Source organism: Carassius gibelio, chromosome A10 (genome assembly GCF_023724105.1).
Source record: "Carassius gibelio isolate Cgi1373 ecotype wild population from Czech Republic chromosome A10, carGib1.2-hapl.c, whole genome shotgun sequence".
In the NCBI taxonomy this organism is placed as follows: Eukaryota; Metazoa; Chordata; class Actinopteri; order Cypriniformes; family Cyprinidae; genus Carassius; species Carassius gibelio.
In genome coordinates this window covers 21,328,713-21,349,232 of record NC_068380.1, presented here as the reverse complement: position 1 = coordinate 21,349,232, position 20,520 = coordinate 21,328,713, and the positions used below count along the sequence as shown (strand labels likewise).

At 37.6% G+C, this 20,520-nt stretch overlaps 1 protein-coding gene across 1 annotated transcript; it reads left to right on the top strand.

Annotated features, from left to right (window-relative positions):
* Positions 1–332: 332 nt before the first annotated feature.
* Positions 333–14,446, top strand: LOC128021558 (serine/threonine-protein phosphatase 2A catalytic subunit beta isoform). Its single transcript, XM_052608866.1, has 7 exons — positions 333–763; positions 3,956–4,165; positions 4,240–4,413; positions 4,567–4,656; positions 8,632–8,793; positions 8,870–8,988; positions 13,723–14,446. The coding sequence occupies exons 1-7, from the start codon at positions 662–664 to the stop codon at positions 13,793–13,795; spliced, it is 930 nt and encodes a 309-aa protein (XP_052464826.1). The 5' UTR covers positions 333–661; the 3' UTR covers positions 13,796–14,446.
* The last annotated feature ends 6,074 nt before the right edge of the window (positions 14,447–20,520 follow it).

Genomic DNA, 20,520 nt, shown 5'->3' with positions numbered 1-20,520 from the left:
CTGGTATATCAGTTTGATGGTTCCAGGCAAATTTATATGCACATTATTTTATTTGTATGTATTTATTTATTTTCATTGCAGAACATACACAGCGAATCTTGGCTAAACATTATACATTAGGCGCAGATGCGTGTGACGTCTAGTGTTTCTGACTTACTGGTTGTACACTGCATATACAGAATAACTGATTAAAGGTGTACTGCTTATTGAATGGCCTTCATTTACAAATGAAAATTTGCGTGGCATTTAAACATCTACTGGGATCTATTTATGTCATCTTTGAGTTATCCTGACCAAAGGGGGCAGCACCTAGCTCAGAGTGTTTCGAAGCGTGCCTTTCTGAAGATGTCACGGGCGGCGAGCGCAGCGGCCATTACACAGCGCATTTATGAAGAAGGTCGGAAGCGCGACGAGTCAACGGAAAATTCATCAACGACAGACTGCGGATACCTTCTAAAGACATCTACCAGTAACCACCAAATCTAGAATAAAAAAATCACGCGATTTCGTGTTTTAAGAGCTGTTATCCGAGGTTAACAGCGGTGTTTGGCTGTGTTTTGCGTCGGCCCGGCGCAGCGCGTCAGTGTGTCAGCGCGTTTGCTGCTCGTTTAATTAACGAAGAATCTGTGAGGATTACCGTTAACGCGGGATCGTGCCGGTTATGGATGAAAAAGCGTTCACGAAAGATTTAGACCAATGGATAGAACAGCTGAATGAGTGCAAACAGCTGACCGAGAACCAAGTGAGAACACTCTGCGAGAAGGTAAAGAAATGGTCAGGGTTTTAATACATTATTAGGTCGTACTTATCGTAAACATAAACTTAACATCTTTGTAAGTGAACGCAATGGGTGAAAATAAGATTATTAGGATGTTGAATGAGATGTGTATAGCATACACCAATAACATAAAACATAATTATTATTTATATGGTGTAGCGTTATTATTCATAATTCTTAAGTCTAAATTTAAATAAGAACTATTTTATTATTATTTTTAAACAAAAAGTTTGCAGTAATTACATCCAGACATCTTGCCACTGTCTGTCCGTTTCATGATTTTCATGTGTGTATTTGGCTGAATTAACACCACCGCTAACACACGTCAGTGTTCACTATTGTTGTTGTCAAGATAGGTTAGAGTTGGCTGTATTTTTTTTTTTACCTAATATTTCAGTGTCTTTAATTAGTTGTATAGTATAGATTTGTTATTTTACTCTCTGAAGATATGACATTGAGTGCCTGTCTGGTTAATTGTTGACCTGTAAAGCAAATTCACTGTTTACTCTGTTTTCTGTGATATCTTCATGGCTCCAAATATAGAACAAGAGGCAACCTTCCGTTTTTTCTCGTGAAACCAACACGGAAGTGACTAAAACTGCAATTTATCAACGGCCCATAGACTCCCCATGTTGAAATGCACAACTTTACAGCAGAAAAAAAAAAAAAAGAGTTAACAGCCTGGTATAAAAAGTAGGTTTGGTCTATAAATCAATCCAAACATGTTTGCGTTCACACAGAAGGCAATCCGGCAATTTTCCAGGACTAAAGTGCAGTCTGAAAGGGGTTTAGTAAAGCACACGTCTCTTCTACAAGACCCATGAGTGAGGAACCATTGTATCGTACAGGCATTTCGTCCACACGGATCCAGCGTTTTAGGAGAGTGAAACCGAGTCTCAGAGTGGAAAACGCTGCCTTTGCATTTTTTGTGTGGACCGAGAATCCATAATTTTTTCTGAAAGGATGAGGGGGTGGGTGATATCTCGATATTTAAAATATATCAAGATATTTTTTAAATACAATATGGATTTTGACATCGTATATATCAATATTTCGTTTATATTTTATTCTGATTCTGCCACTTTGCTTGTTTGCCTTTTCTGTGCTTATCTTTTAAATAATTAAAAGATAAATTAAATGAATGTTTTATACCTTCATTTGATAACCAGAAAAATGTAAATACACAGAATTTCAGAGGGGGAAAAACATTTCATAAGATCATTTTAAGAAAAAAATGTTTACAAATTAAGTTGTTTTATGCATTTAAATAATTACATATGCTAAAACACAGAATTAGGTAACAATAAAATATATGGTGAAGAAAAAATAAAACATTTCATAGGGCCCTAAACGTTATATATATATATATATATGCATATAATATATTTATTTTTTTTGTAGTAGTTTTTGGAGGGATTATCTTTCCTGTAAAGATAGAGAGATATATCGTATATTTTATATAGCAAAATATATAGAGATATATTTTTTGCTCCATATCCCCCAGCCCTAGAATGACATCGCCCCTAGTCAGACACCGCTATGTCACGTAACCACAACAAAAACATGAATAAACACTGAACAATTGTCTTTTCATTAACTAACATTAACACTGATTAATAAATGTATTGTTCCATGTTCGATTGTATTAGGTTTATGTGCATAGTCTTCTCCATTTTAGTGTATCTCTGTGGCAGAATTACAGAGCCACATACCGTATATGTGTAGCTCCTCCTTAATGCTGAAATGCACTACACTACTTTTAAAATCTGAACATAATATCATCTAGGGCTGTGCCGATAAACAATATTATATCGAATCGCTGTAAATATATGTAGATAATGATGAGAAGCTCTAGGCATTTTTACATTGGATTAATATAAGAGCCAATCATACAGCAGAAATATGCGACAACAGCCAATCAGCATGCAACTTTAATTGTTCATGTCAAAGAACAAAGCAAATTTCCTAGAGCACTTTGCAAAGATAACTCGATAAGGACGACAGAAATGAGTGGAAGCAGCGACTAAAGTGAAACTAACCTTGAGTTATTATTAAAATATTATGAAATTGTCGACGAAAAGGTTATTTGAAAACCGGCCAGGCACAAATTAAAACGATCTGTAAAATATGTCGTTGGATGGTGAAAAACAAGACTTGCAACTAAATCAACTTATTCCATCACAGTGTTTCCCACACATACTCTGTGTCTCAATCTGCTCCCTAGCTTCCTAAGACGTTAATCAGTATATTGTGTAAATTAATGTGCCTGACTCCCTGATCAGTGCCCTGACTACTGAACTAGGGAGCTGATTGAAACGCACCCATAGACTTTACTTGGGCGGGCCGCCCATGTAAATAATGACGGCTGCCCAAGTAAATTTGGAGACATATTTATGCTTTTATTACTTTTATTCTCTCAGACTTTTGCATCTGCCCAAGATAATGAAACCATCCGCGATCAGTTAAGTACTGCAAAATCTCCCCTCGCCCTACGTGTTTCGTACCTGCTCGTGATGTGTGCGTCAGAACGGTTTACTCCCGCTGACATTCCCATGTGCGCTGCACAGATGCGGTGGATATTTCACAAGGAGCGTTGCATGCTGCAATATCAGCTGAAAATATAAATCATGTTTGATATCCACCGATGGTCTGTGATGTTATTTTTTTATGAAATATGTCAACTCAAATCTGCAGACTGGCTCTGACTAGAGTTGACTTATCCAGACTGTAAATCGGTGAAAATTAGGGCAAAAGTTGTTTCGTTTATTCCAGTCTTAAAAAAAAAAAAAAACACTTCAAGCACTGATTGTTGGTGAAGTGTTTCGGAGGGCATTTACACCTGGTCTTTTCATGATTGGATAGCAATCTGATTAGAGAAAATGCATAAAGTGACCTTTTTCCGCCCATGATTAGTTTGCTTCTATGCATGTTATACTGACATGAGACTTTGTATCTAACCTCAGGTCAGAGGCTGTGAATGTTCACTGGAGCTATTTTTGAGGGAAACTGAATTATTCACTTGTGTTTGCAATGATGGAACTTGCGACTGTAGATGGCTAACCATGCTTTAGGGAAACGCACCACTGATTGGGCTTTCAAAACTTTTGCTTAAGATATTTTCCTGCTGTTACAACATTCACCTGTGCCTGATACACTATCCCGTTCTTACACCCCCAGGCTAAAGAGATTCTCACTAAAGAGTCAAATGTGCAAGAGGTGCGCTGCCCGGTCACAGTGTGTGGAGATGTTCACGGCCAGTTTCATGACCTAATGGAGCTCTTCAAAATTGGAGGGAAGTCACCTGACACTAACTACCTGTTTATGGGCGACTATGTAGACAGAGGATATTATTCTGTGGAAACAGTCTCACTTCTTGTTGCACTAAAGGTATGTTTGTTAGATTTGCTTGTTGTGTTGCAAATTTGACATTTTGATACTACATTTGTCTACTTCATTTGTAGGTTCGCTATCCAGAACGCATCACGATATTGCGGGGAAACCATGAGAGCAGACAGATCACACAGGTGTACGGTTTCTATGATGAGTGCTTGAGGAAATATGGCAACGCAAACGTCTGGAAATATTTCACAGACCTCTTTGACTACCTACCCCTCACAGCTCTGGTGGATGGACAGGTGAGAAAACATCCACCTCGTATAGTTATAGGAATAATAACAGAACAGTTTAACTTCTCTTACAGTTATCAGGTTATTTTCCATAGAGCCAGCCTTAGAATCCTCTGACTGCTGCTGATGGCTGTTAATAACTCCTATAACTCTCTTCGTCAGATCTTCTGTCTGCACGGTGGCCTCTCTCCATCTATAGATACGCTGGATCACATTCGTGCACTGGATCGTCTGCAGGAGGTGCCACATGAGGTACATGAGTACAGTTACAGATCGCATTCATCCCAGCAAGCAGTGTCTAGTGGATTAAAGAAAAATTAGATGTGTGCGAAATATTAGTATTCTTATATTACTTTTGAATAAATCAAAATCTAGTTTTAATTTAGATTATTAGAAAAAAATTCATCTTTAGTTTTACTTTTGAATAACTATACCTGGCTCTCGCCATGAACATAGCCATAGAAGCTAGCATGGTGTAAAAAAGGAAAGCGAAAAAACCATCACTATTTTAGATAATAATTTACTTTACAGTGAGTTATTACAAGAGTATTTTTGTAATTTTTATTACTGATGTTATTATATTGTAATTTGTATTATTATTATATAGATATTGCATCAGAGAAGCAAGTGCGTAGCCATTTTCAGAATCTTGTCTTTGATGATATAGGTACTGCAAAAACATAAATGCAATGTTGAAGATTAATTAGCTGGTCTATTAGATTTACTTTTTTTTTTTTTTTTAAATAACTTATTATTTGTGCAGCCAAGCACAGCAAATCTGGAGTTTTTTTATAGGATTTTTTTTATAGAAAAATCACAGTTCTATTTTTTTTCTTTTGAAGTAAACTTTATTACTTTACATATTTCTTATGACTCTCTCATCACTTCAGATGTTTGTTCTATTCGACCGTATGTGCTCTGTGAAGTGGAAATCACAGGATATTTCTCAATGATTCCAGTTCAAAACTAGTGTATATATTTCATTCAATGTCAACGCGCAGTACACATGCAAACCTCTAGTCTGCAGTGTATATGTGCATGTTGCTTTTTACCCGGAGTACCATGACAAAAGCCAAAGAAAAGCAGCTTGTCGGAGAAGCACCAGCTGTGACTGGCAAATAAATATCAGAATAGATAATTTATTTAAAAGTACAAAAAATAGACAACAACGGAACAGCAAGTCAAGTCAACGTTATTTATATAGCACTTTTAACAATATAGATTGTAACAAAGCAACTGAACCGCATCAAATGGTAAAATAGTGTGTCAATAAAGAAAAAAAAACACAGTTCATCATTGCTTACAATGTCATCCATTCATCTAATCTGATGTCATCATTCAGCTTAGTTCAGTTTAAAACCTCTACAAGGATTTGAAACGTCCCAGTGTTAATTTCGTCAACAAAGACAATAAAAATATTCGTTAACAAACATTTTTTTAATGTGACTAAGATGAGATGTTGACGAGCTAAAACTAATATCTGATGATAAAAACTATGATGAAATTTATGCCGCATCTTTGTTAACATGACAAGTTGGAACTATAATGTTATTTGTGGACTATCCCTGTCATTGGATTGGATTTCTTCCACCGGATTCTTGTGGAAGAAACGCGTGGTCTGACTATGGGCGAGATGTGGGCTTATGATGTCATAATTTCAGAAAATATATTGCTGTCCACACGAGAAGTGCAGTGTTTTCAAATTTATCTACTGGGGCTAGGATTGGGAAAGACTGCTTTAAACAGTACAGATGTTCAGGGCAGCTTCACAGTATTAAACTTGATAGTAACATACAAGTGATGCAAACATAAAAAATTCAGCAAATGCAATTTCTGATGTAAAGCAGCTCTAACAGCACAATAGTGTCATTTTTCAGCTCCAGTCACGTCAGTGTTGTTTCAGTTCAGTAACTGTGTAAAGTTCATTCATTCTAAAACAAGTTCAATTCTGCTATAAGCAGCTCTTCTGAAGACAGTAGTGTCAGTGTATTCAGTTGGTGTCAGTTTAATGTTTTCCCCAAATCGTACAGCCCTAGATTGATGGATCTAATCAATCTCGACAAATTAGAATGTTAACATTCAAATCAGCTAATCAACTCAAAACACTTGCAAAGGTTTCCTGTGCCTCTCAGTTTGGTTCACTAAGCTACACAATCATGAGGAAGACTGCTGATCTGACAGTTGTCCAGAAGACAATCATTGACACCCTTCACAAGGAGGATTAGATATAAATATTCATTGCCAAAGAAGCTTGCTGTTCACAGAGTGCTGTATCCAAGCATGTTAACCCAAAATTGAATGGAAGGAAAAAGTGTGGAAGAAAAAAGATGCACAACCAACGGAGAGAACCACAGCCTTATGAAGATTGTCAAGCAAAATCGATTCAAGTATTTGAGTGAACTTTACAAGGAATGCTGAGGCTTGGGTCAAGGCATCAAGAGCCACCACACACAGACGTGTCAAGAGATTTGCTAAACCACAGACAACGTCAGAGGCGTCTTAACTGGGCTACGGAGAAGAAGAACTGGACTGTTGCCCAGTGGTCCAAAGTTCTCTCTTCAGATCAGAGCAAGTTTTGTATTTCATTTGGAAACCAAGGTCCTAGTCTGGAGGAAGGTTGGAGAAGCTCATAGCCCAAGTTGCTTGAAGTCCAGTGTTAAGTTTCCACAGTCTGTGATGATTTGGGGTGAAATGTCATCTGCTGGTCTTGGTCCATTGTGTTTTTTGAAAAGTCACTGTACCTGTTTACTAAGAAATTTTGGAGCACTTCATGCTTTATGCTTAAAAGATGCTGATTTCATTTTCCAGCAGGTTTTGGAACCTGCCCACTTTTGCCAAAAGCATCTGCATAATTTATAGCACACGAGCTGTGGACATTGTTTACGAGCTGTGTTATTGCTTTTGATTACATGAGGCATAAGATGTTAATTCATGTTTATTTCACGTGAAAACTAGTAGTAAACAGGAACGGATAATTGTGCTCTGCGTTTGAAATGAGGTGTTTATACAGTGATCTGATGTGGTGCAACAGAGAGCACCAAAACTACATTTGTTTGAATTTCCTAAATAAAATGGATATAATTTGAAAGATGAGACTTCTAGTTATAGTTAGACTTTAGTTTCTTATCAAAAGTAAAAATACATAAAGCTGGAAGTTTCCAATGAATTGTTTTTTTTTTTTTTTTAAGAAAGTTGCAAGACTACAAATAAGTACACGAACAAGATGTAACAGTTCAACCTCTGTGACCATTTAAAAAAGTTACAGGCAATCAATACATTTCAATTGAAATCCAAAGAGACTACATGTGATATGAGCATTATAAATTTAAATTAAATTCAAAATTTGAAGCAAAAACTAAATGGTCGGACTTTAGCTATGTGAACTTTTGTTACGTAAACTTTTGCATGCGACATAAACAGCAGACAGACTGAAAATGCAACTACACTTTCTAACAGCAGGTGATGCTCATGGAGCAGCAGTAAAGGAGCTGTTACCACTTTTAACAAAGCAGCTCTGTGCTTATAAACACTACTTTAATATGCATTATACAGAGGCAATATGAAAAGAAAATATCATCTAAACTTTTCGGAAATCAGTCAGCACTCCGATATACATTAATATAAATCAACAAACTTAATTGAGTATTGTCTTCCTATATTTTGTATATCGGGAACAGTGATCTTGCTCTGACTTGTGCATTATTTTCTCCTATTTGCTTTTGTCTTCAGTGTTTCTGGCCTCCGTTAACAGCAGTTTACAGACTTTGTAATAGTTTCACACAAATTACATTTTGTAAAATGATTGCAATGTTTTTTGTGTTCAAGATCAGATCAGAGATCATCTAAATAAAAAATATAAAAAATGCCAGTTGGGTGATGGATATTTGGAGCAAAAACCTTCCATTTATGGCTGGTTGACCGGTGCTTCTCTAACATTTACACAACTAGTTAAAGAAAGGTTGTCTTGTATATTGTTCTGCTTGTGTCTATAAATGTACACCAGCCTCGTTTTGCTCCCTGTATCCTGATAATTGCTCTGCTTACTGAGAAATTCTTATGGTATAGGATAAGATTCAAGATAAGATTCATGGTTTTGAAGCAAAACTTTGCCTCTTCAACTTATTAGCTCCTCAGATTAAATAACATCTATGCCTGTGAATGTTAAACACATGAAATATTTGACTGGTTTATGGAGAATGGCTCCACATCTTTGTTTGTGTATTTCAGGGACCCATGTGTGATCTGCTGTGGTCAGACCCTGATGATCGCGGTGGCTGGGGAATCTCTCCTCGTGGAGCTGGTTACACGTTTGGACAGGACATTTCTGAGACCTTCAACCATGCTAATGGCCTCACGCTGGTGTCCCGCGCTCATCAGCTGGTCATGGAGGTAAGATCCACAATTCAATTCCTCACAATAAAGATACTCAGATAAAGTAAAACCTTTTTTTTTTTTTTTTTTTCAGGGATACAACTGGTGTCATGATAGGAACGTTGTCACTATCTTCAGTGCGCCAAACTACTGCTATCGTTGTGGCAACCAGGCAGCCATTATGGAACTGGACGATACTCTTAAATATTCGTTGTAAGTTGCACTTCTCATGATAATCTTTCAAATATCTACTGTCCTATAAAGTGTGATTTCAACACATGTCTGAATTATATTTCAGTAGGTTTACTTTAAGAATAAAAATGCCTATTTAAATTTCTTTAAAAATGTGACCGTTAACCCCAAAACATTTTACAGGAATATTCTTATAGGTGCAATGCAAACAGTCTTTAATTTTAAAGAGCACCTATTATGGCATTTAAAATGTTCCAAATATTGTTTTAGAAGTCCCCAACAACAGTTTTGCATGCATGCAATGACAAAAAAGACTTTAGTTTTCTTATAAAATGCATTTATTTTTACCTGTTTTGACAGCGATTCTCAAATGATTCGTTTAGTGATTCACTTTTCAAAACCCCGCCTTTACGTGACGTTAGCGAGGATAGCCCAGAGTTCATATTGTAAAAGCACAATCAGTCTTTGTTTGTGTTAACTCGATGCATAAACATAACGTTAAAAAAAAAAAAAAATGCAGTTACATTACTACGAGATATGACTCTATTCTTAAAGAAAACTCAGAAAACAACGACAAACAATCTCAATACAATTGTCATTGAACCTAGAAGCTAAACGGTGCTTACACAACAAACCAAACAATTATTAAGGATGCTACATAAATAAGGCTGGGACAACGCGTTGAGGTCATCGAGACGTCGACGGAAAAAATACGTCGACACAAAATATGCGCATCGATTAGTCGACCTGTTTTTATTTCTCTAAAAAACATTTGCAAAACGTTTACCTTCGTTGCCTTTATGGTCTCGAACGAAAAACTTCGATACTATGAGTATCGAAAAATAATTTATCTTTCGGTGCCAAAGTTCGGTTCCAAAAGCCAAGCGGCCGGAAATTTTTTATTTTTTTTTGCCAAGCGGCTGTGTCTGTGTGAGCTTGTAGCATATATTCATGTAAGGACCTAAATTCGCCGTGATTGGCTGTCCACCACCACGTGACGTGACGGGGAGCATTTCTGAAGATACTCGCAGTCACACAACACAACTGTAGTTGTTTTTTCTCAAAACGTTTCCGTTTTACAATGACAAAGAGGTCTAAAGTGTGCACTTTATAAAAGTGGATGCCGAGTCCGCAAAGTGCAACATATGCGATAAAAGTATTGCAACCAAAGCCGGTGTTAATGAAGCATTTGTTTGGATGAGTGTTTTGCCCTCCCTCCCTGTTTAGTTTGGTCTACTCCATTGTGTATCTTGAAACACGCCCCCTTTCACGTTGTCTAAAAAACAGAAAGAGAGAGACAGATTTTTCCGTCCGGTACAGCGAATTTCTCTGAGCAGCAGGCCACTGTATACGTTCACTTAAAACATAACCGACTGTGTTTAAGAGAATACTTGCAGAGACAATCATTTTGATATAATTGTGTGTATGTGTTCATTCAGAAGTTACGCGAAAGATGAATTCATTCTCTGTACGCGCATTGTCTGAAATGCTGCTTGCAGTGCGTGCTTTCAATGAGTGAGCTCCGAACGCGCGTGAATTGTTTAAAACGCTTGAATCAGCAATATTTAGAAACAAGTGCGAGCAGCATTTCAGAAACGTTGCAAATGTTGTGTGACTTGAACTGTAAAGCACATAAAGCTGTCGTTTGAGTTTATAAACTTCTATTTAATGCATGATTCATATGGATCTGCTAACTGAATGCAAAGTGTTAGTTCTAGAAGAAGGTTTGTTCCTTGATGAGCATGTATCGCTCACTAGGAGTCGCTAAATGAACAGCTGCTGTTCTTTTTTCTTTTTTTTGTGGATCAGTTGCCCTATTGGTTAAAATCCCCAAACTGTTTACTTAAATATTAAATTAATAAATGACATCAAAACAGGGGCGTTTGCGTTATGATGTGGTGGGCTGCTGTGGGCCAGAAAGTCCAGGGCCACTTTTTGGTCCCAGTCCGCCCCTGAATGGCACACCCCTATCCAAAAAGCACAACCAGTTGTATTAATAATGTTATCCTGAGCATGAAGTGTTACCAGAATGTTTTAATTAAGGTGAAAAATAAAAGTTTTGTGTTTAATTTATTTGTGTTGATGTTGAAATGGATTTTAAAACATATGGTATCGAAAAAAGTATCGTTAGGAACCAGTATCAAAACTGAGGTATCGAAATTGGCACCGGATCGAAAGATTTTGAACAATACCCAGCCCTTACCTTATGTGCGCTGAATATACGCGATGGCCGGATCAACATTCTGTCCAACGTTATATAACCATATATTTCTGCATTGATCTTTTTTTTGGCGGCTGTCAAAGCATTATTTGACCGGTGAGTGTTGTAGAATAGAATGACTGGTGTGCCTGACAGGGCGCGTATGAGAGAGAGCCCTGGCTCTGCACGCACTCACAGTCTTCAAACAACACGAGCGCTTCTTGCTCGCTCTCTCCCTTGTGCATATTAATCAAAATCATTAAACATGATAGAAAAAGGGCGGAACACCAAAGTTTCACGTGCGCTCAAGCACTCACAGTCTTCAAACTACACGAATGCTGTCTTGCTCTCTCTCTCTCTCTCTCTCTCCCTCCCCCCTCGTGCATATTAACCAAAATCATTATGACACGGTAGAAAAAGGATGTTATTTTCATCAGAAAGAATAACTTTTTTTCAATAAGCTAGGCCCTATGTGTTCAGTAAGCTTGTTTCAGTAAGCTATGTGTTTTCAAGGCTTCAAGGTTTTATTGAATGTTATCTCTATACAAGTGCAAAGTAATGCATTCTTAGTCAGTCTTTTATTTTGAAATTTTAAGAGCAATAAACATATATTGCAATGTTAAGGAATTCATTTTTTTTTTTCATTCAGATATGTAAATCAACATGTATAAATTGTTAGTAGTCAATTAATGGGGAGATAATCGAAATCGAATCGGTCTGAAAAAATTAATCTGAATCAATGCATCGGAAAAATTATCGCTAGAATAATCGTTTAAAAAATAATCGTTTATCCCAGCTCTATACATAAAACATAAAAGCAACAATTATTAATAACACTTACAGGTTGTGATACGGAGGAGGAAGCTGATGCAAATACACTTGAAACTGAACCTTCCTTCAATATCAGCCGGCTCGCTCGCGAAAGCAATTGTCTTCAAATTGGCGTGAACAAAGCACAAGGCTCGGACTATACTTCTGAGGTACAGTTGTATATATGAATTGTAGCCACTTAGTCTTCAAATGCTCATCCTTGGGCAAATGAAAAAAGTTTGCTTTTGAGTCGCACTTCAGAACACAGCGTCTCATCGCCATGATGTTTTCTACTTTTCACTGGCATCTTGGAGCGCAATAAGTGGGCATATCGTATTCAAATAACTTTATATAGTCAGAGAAAAAGCTTTGGTCTTCTAACGATTCATAAAAATGACTCACAGTCGACTCTTACTTTTGAAAGACAATAACTTTATATACGGTGCACCGTCATATTTCAAACTTTGCAGGATGTTTTTGTTCACTTAGATCTATGTCACACACTACATGAAAGGTAAATTTCAAAATTCCATGATAGGTGCTCTTTAAAGTGAGGTATGTAATAATTACCATCAAAATGACACATGCAGAAATGTTTTCTGAACACTCCTGGAAAATCAACCTACAAATGTCTCATGGCATATTATTGCTAAAACGATTAGTCGACAATTAATAAAAATTGTTGACATTTTTGTTGTATGATCTCATATGACCTAATGAAAGAGCCTGCAGTGATGTGATATGACCAGTGTGGTCATTAAACACATCACATTAAAGTGATAGTTCAGTTTGAAAATAAATTCAATGTCTTAGCAGAATTATGCTTCATTCAGTCAGTTACTTCATATTATATTAATTGGAGAATTAATATACGTATTATAAGATCTATAGTCTAGTATTTTGTCATGTCACGTAACTCATGTTCTGTAGACAAGGGTGTATTTAACTTTCTTTTTTAGGCTACTTGTTTAACTGTAATATTTCTTTATTTTAGTGTTTTGCAGGCTGCATGTTCACTGAAGGAAGTGCTAAAATAAACAAACACATTTGTTAATGATTGAGCCTCATTTTTAATTATTTGTTTCAAAATTGCATATATATATATATATATATATATATATATATATATATATATATATATATATATATATATATATATATATACATACATGCATATCAACATTCTTGCCACCATCACAGCCTTACTGGTGAATGAGAAAGTCTTATATTTATTTCTATTGTAAAAAAATAAATAAATGTAATTGTACAATAGTAATATAATTTTGTTGTTGGCATTTGACATTCACTTCAAAAGCTGAAGTGATTTACCTTGTTTTATTTATTGGTTAGAATGTGTAACTCAGTAATTTAATTTTAACAGCAGAACTATAGAACAACATTTACTGATCAATTGGTGAAATAATGATTAATCGATTATCAAAATAATAGTTTGTTGCAGCCCTACTGCATATTAAACCTGTATAGGTGGTAGTGGTAAAGAAAACAAATGACAGTCACCATTAAAAACAGTGGGAATTAAATAAAGCAATGAGAACTGAGAGGTAGAATGTGCTTAATTGCCACTAAAATGTCACAGTGCAAAAAATATGAATAATCCAAAAAAAAATTTATTGTCATGCCTTCTGCAAAATCTTTTTTTTATTATTATTATTATTGAGGTTTTGTAGTGGAAGTTGTTTGAACAGTGAGCTGTACATTTAAGCCACTTTTCTTCTTTTCCCTAGCCTTCAGTTTGATCCAGCTCCTCGACGTGGAGAACCTCACGTCACCCGCCGCACCCCCGACTACTTCCTATAAGCGAGCACTGGCCTGCCATGAAAGAGCTCTGAAGCAAGCAGAAAATTATGACAAATCCAAACGTCTATACATCTGTTCATCCATTATATATAAAATGGGACACAACAACACTAACATGGACCAAAATGTGCCATTCAAGCATTTAATGCCCAAATCAAATCGCTCTGTCTCAGTACTGCTACAAGTGTCTCATTTTAGCCTATAGTTCAAATTGCCTGCTGTATACAACATGTATAGATGTTCCCTTCATTCTGCAATTGTAAATTATTCTGAAGTAAAAAAAAAAAAAAAAATTGTGACTAGCTTTCTTTCTCACAGTTTCACTGGATTAAAAAAAAGTCCTTTAAGTTGGCAATGCCAGGCATGTGTAAAATGGTAACATTTTCTACAAGTGCACAAGCTGACATCCTTTCCTGTATCTTCACAAAAAAAAAAAAAAAAAAAATCCTATTGGAAAGGAATGTTAAAACCGGAGGATTTGCCTCTTCTGTTTTGGGAGCATACACACACGTGTATATGGACTTTATCTGATTGTCCCACTTTGTCCGATCTTACTATTTAATTTTCTTATGCGTTACCTGTCTTCTGTGTATTTGTTAATAAGTGTTTGAAATAATAAACTACTTTTAATCACAAGCTACTCCAAAGCTACACACTAGTTGTGCTTTTATTTGAAATTGATGGTTAATGTTATCCATAATGAATTATTGGTGACAATGTAAAACAGGATAAATCAGCAGCCTCAAATAATGTAGATTTGCATTTTATTTTTGTATTTTCAAATAAGAATTGACTGGATCATAAAAAATGGTACAGATGGTTTTTAAAGCTTTGACTGGTTAGCATAGTCCTCTGTGTTCTCTTCATTTAAAGATGTCATGGATGTCATGAACGTCAAAGATGTCATGAATATCTATGTTTTCTGAGGCTAAGAACAAAGAATTAATCACTGCTATAACTAACTACAAAGTAATGAATTGGGTATTCATTACTTTGTAGTTAGTTATAGCAGTGATTAATTCCTTGGTTTGGGGAACCCTTTTGAGGTTTATTTCCAGATGAATAACTGCTGTTGTTGCTAAAGTCAAGTCACCTTTTTTTATGTAGTGCTTTATACCATAGAGATTGTGTCAAAGCAGCTTTGCAGTGTTAAACAGTGCCTACAGGAGGAAGGTGGCCAGTCTTGTGACATGGTTTGAGAACAACCATCTTACCCTCAACACAGACAAAGGAGATGATAGTGGACATGAGGAAAAAGAGGTAAACTTACCAACCACTGTTAATCCGAGAGCTTGAAGTGGAGAGGGTGAGCAGCTTTAAATACCTGGAGGTCCTCATCAGCGAGGACCTCATCTGGACACCACCCAACTGGTTAAGAAGGCACAACAGAGGCTGTATTTCCTGAGGAGGCTTAGGAAGTTTGGCAAGTCACCAAGATACTCAACAACTTCTACAGCTGTGTAGCTGAGAGCGTCTTGGTCACTGCGTGGTATAGAAGCACTACTGCAAGGGACCAGAAAAATCTGCAGAGAATGTTGAAGACTGCTGAGAAGATCATCAGGACTCCACTGCCCTCTCTGCAGGCCATTTACCACTGCAGAGTCCACAGACCCCACCCACCCCCAACACAGACTGTTCACACTCCTACCTTCAGGATAGAGGTATAGGAGTAAATTGCAGGACATCCAGATTAAGGAACTCCTTCGTCTCGGCTATTAGACTCTTAAACAGGTGGCTAGCTAGTGGACTTATTCTTCTCAGAAACAGTCGGTTAAAATTGTTTTCTCAATCTCATTTGAACATTTGTAATGTTATTGCTGTTATTACTTCCATTGTATATTTGTTAATATTACTCAGGTAGCCTTATCTCAGTTTGCACTGTTACTGCTGCTATTTTGTGTAGTTGCACTCAATTTGCATGTTGCTTCACTATAGTTTTTTTTTTGCACAAGTTAATACTGTACATTTGCATATATAAATGCAAATACATGGTCTATAATATTTTCAGTCTATATTCCTACTCTATACTCTCGTATATAGATATACATAGTCTATGTATATATTCCTAGTACTGCAGCATAGTTTTTTTATTTTTTATTGTTTCTTACGTTGTAAGTATGAGTGTATAGCTTGTTTATATATGTGTAGTTTTGCACTGTCTTGGCATTCATTGTGGACAGCAAAGTAAGAATTTCATTGCTCAGGGAAACTTATTTTCCACACTGGGTATGTTTATTTTTTATTTATTTAAACCTGGGTAGGTTTATTTAACAGGGACAATGCACACTAATAATACATAATTAAATGTGCAGTGTGCCAGAGGCTATTTTACATCTGCTGTCCCTGGACAGATCTTAAGTCACACCTAAAAAAAAATTTAAACAGAAAGATTAAAATATTACATACATGTTAGAGCCAGCCAACCTCATTGGTATAGCACAAGAAACAAACAGACAGGACAGAGAAGACAGGATAGCAGCAAGATTTCATGTCAAGTATAATGTTGACAGTCCTGATTACCCGTTAGCCACTTCTTTAAGTTAATTTTAAATAAGTGTATGTTTTAAAATTCCTAATGTGAATTGGAATAAGATTCCATTCACGAACAGCCCTGACTGAGAAAGCTGTTTGACCAAGTGCACTCTTCCTAAACGGAACAATGCAGTCACCTCTTGCTGAACTCTTTGTAGATCTGCAAGCATGTGGTGCTGTTCTGGAGGAGCCAGTCCATGCAAAATTTTGTGCACAAGACAGAGATCTGCATATACAGTATTGTTCAAAATAATAGCAGTACAATGTGACTAACCAGAATAATCAAGGTTTTTAGTATATTTTTTATTGCTACGTGGCAAACAAGTTACCAGTAGGTTCAGTAGATTCTCAGAAAACAAACAAGACCCAGCATTCATGATATGCACGCTCTTATGGCTGTGCAATTGGGCAATTAGTTGAAAGGGGTGTGTTCAAAAAAATAGCAGTGTCTACCTTTGACTGTACAAACTCAAAACTATTTTGTACAAACATTTTTTTTTTCTGGGATTTAGCAATCCTGTGAATCACTAAACTAATATTTAGTTGTATGACCACAGTTTTTTAAAACTGCTTGACATCTGTGTGGCATGGAGTCAACCAACTTGTGGCACCTCTCAGCTGTTATTCCACTCCATGATTCTTTAACAACATTCCACAATTCATTCACATTTCTTGGTTTTGCTTCAGAAACAGCATTTTTGATATCACCCCACAAGTTCTCAATTGGATTAAGGTCTGGAGATTGGGCTGGCCACTCCATAACATTAATTTTGTTGGTTTGGAACCAAGACTTTGCCCGTTTACTAGTGTGTTTTGGGTCATTGTCTTGTTGAAACAACCATTTCAAGGGCATGTCCTCTTCAGCATAGGGCAACATGACCTCTTCAAGTATTTTAACATATGCAAACTGATCCATGATCCCTGGTATGCGATAAATAGGCCCAACACCATAGTAGGAGAAACATGCCCATATCATGATGCTTGCACCTCCATGCTTCACTGTCTTCACTGTGCACTGTGGCTTGAATTCAGAGTTTGGGGGTCGTCTCACAAACTGCCTGTGGCCCTTGGACCCAAAAAGAACAATTTTACTCTCATCAGTCCACAAAATGTTCCTCCATTTCTCTTTAGGCCAGTTGATGTGTTCTTTGGCAAATTGTAACCTCTTCTGCACATGCCTTTTTTTTTAACAGAGGGACTTTGCGGGGGATTCTTGAAAATAGATTAGCTTCACACAGACGTCTTCTAACTGTCACAGTACTTAGAGGTAACTCCAGACTGTCTTTGATCATCCTGGAGGTGATCATTGGCTGAGCCTTTGCCATTCTGGTTATTCTTCTATCCATTTTGATGGTTGTCTTCCGTTTTCTTCCACGTCTCTCTGGTTTTGCTCTCCATTTTAAGGCATTGGAGATCATTTTAGCTGAACAGCCTATCATTTTTTGCACCTCTTTATAGGTTTTCCCCTCTCTAATCAACTTTTTAATCAAAGTACGCTGTTCTTCTGAACAATGTCTTGAACGACCCATTTTCCTCAGCTTTCAAATGCATGTTCAACAAGTGTTGGCTTCATCCTTAAATAGGGGCCACCTGATTCACACCTGTTTCTTCACAAAATTGATGACCTCAGTGATTGAATGCCACACTGCTATTTTTTTGAACACACCCCTTTCAACTAATTCAACTAATTGCCCAATTGCACAGCCTTAAGAGCATGCATATCATGAATGCTGGGTCTCATTTGTTTTCTGAGAATCTACTGAACCTACTGGTAACTTGTTTGCCACGTAGCAATAAAAAAATATACGAAAAACCTTGATTATTCTGGTTAGTCACATTGTACTGCTATTATTTTGAACAATACTGTATAATCAAGTTTTCGAAGTTCAATAGACTATATAGACTATTTTTTAAACATGACAAAGATGATAAAATACGGATTTCTTATCAAGTACTTTAATAGGTTTCTTATATAGGGAGAGTAGTGGTTTGAGAGAAGTGTTTCTAGCTTGTGACCAGGTTGTCAAACAATAGGTTATATGTGATAAAAGCATTGAGTGCATGAACATCATAGCGGCCCTTTTTGACATGCAGCTACGGACATATTTAAAATTTGCCAGGTTGTACTTAATGCGATTACAAACCTTCTTAATGTGTAATTTAAAAGTAAGATCGTTATCTACTGTATATATACTCCAAGGTATTTAAAATCTGAGACGACTTGTAGTCTCTTCCCTGCTACAACTACACCAGGTTCTACACAGCGGCCTTTAGGTTAACTAAAAAACATGTTGAAGGCAGTTGTGGTTTAACCATTCTGTAATCTTTTGAATTGAGTTTGATAACAGATCAGCAACTTGTGCTGCACTGTTAGCATGTACAAAGATTATTGTGTCATCTGCATACATTTGGATGTTGGCATTAGGACAAACATTTGGCAAGTCATTTACATACAAAGAAAATAAAAGTGGACCCAAAATTGAGCCCTGTGGGACACCTGCAGACAACGCAATAACATCTGATTGATGATTCCTAACTCTAACAAACTGTGTCCGATGTGTTAAATACGATTCTTCCCATTTAATAGTGCCTATATCGAAATTAAAAGTTTGTAATTTAGATAAAAGAACTCCATGATTAATGGTGTCAAAAGCTTTTTGTAAATCTAGAAAAACAGCACCAACAACCCCTCCTCGATCCAACTGTGACTTTACTTTGTCAACGAAATAGCAATTGGCTGTTTCTGTTTAATGATTAATACGGAAGCTGAACTGATATTTGTTGTGTGGAAAGAGGACCAGAGAGAGCAATTCGTGGAGCAGATACAGTCTTTAATGAATAAAACACAGGAACTTGGAAAAACTAAAAGAGTCCCAAAGGGAAAAAACTGGAACAAAAAAACCTTGTCTCGTTCAAAAAGGAAAAAGCAAAAAACCACCGGCTGCCCCAGGCGGAATCAGTATGGTGGACAGCTCCGCAACAGCACAGTAGGGAGAGATCGGCAGGTCAGGAGACGAGCAGTGGCAATACTTCTAGGCTCACACTTTTGACAACCCCAAACAGACAGGACTAGATCTAAGACATGACAGGGGACAAGACATACTGAGTTAGCGAGTTTAGAGGAATAATCTGGCGAGGCAGGTAGGGAGGAGAGGAAAAGAAGTAGGAGGGCTAATCAAAGGAGAAGGGGAAACTGGTGCGGGAAGCCAAGCGCAAAGAGTAGCGCAATGAGGAGCAGCTGAAGGAGATTAACAGCAGAGGAAAGGTGAGTGCAAAATAGGAGAGGAGGAGGGAAAGAGTCTGAGTGAAAAAGGGAGGGGGAAAGAAAAAGACAGCCAGGATCATGACAGTGCCCCCGCCTCAACGAGCGCCTCCTGGCGCTCTTGAGGGGGAAGCCTGGCGGGAGTGGAGGTAATCATCAATAAGCGAACGGTCCAGAACGTTCCGGGAGGGGATCCAACTTCTCTCCTCGGGACCATAACCCTGCCAGTCCACTAAGTACTGCTGACCCCGGCGGCGGACGTCCAATAACCTATGAACCCTATAGACAGGGGATCCCTCGATCTGCACGAGGGGGGGAGGAAGACCAGTGTGGGACGCGGATAACCGGCTTAATGCAAGATACATGAATAACAGGATGGACACGATGGAGATTGGGAGGGAGTTGGACCAACGAAACGGGGGGCCAATTTGCGTGAGACCGACTGGAGGGGCAAGTTAAGAGTAGAAAGCCAAACTCTCTGACCGCAAATATATCAAGGGCTCTTGACTATTAGGGACTCATAGGATCCGGTCTCTAGAATGGCAAAGAGCGGATCTGACTCTCCTCCAGGTATGCTTACAGCGCTGTAAGAACGCCTGAGCCGACGGAACGTTGGACTCAGAGTCCTTGCACGAGAAAAAGGGTGGCTGATATTCGAGACTCGCTTGAAAAGGGGATAGCCTGAATTATGAGCATATTCAGTCCAGGGGAGCTGTTCAGACCACGATGCCGGGTGGCGAAACGCAAGGCTACGTAACATACGGCCGATGGTTTGATTGGCTCGTTCGGCCTGACCATTAGTCTGAGGATGGAAACCGGACGAGAGACTAGCGGACGCTCCGATCAAACGGCAGAATTCCTTCCAAAACTGCAACGCAAATTGGGGACCTCTATCACAAACAACATCAGAGGGAAGACCATGTAGCTTAAA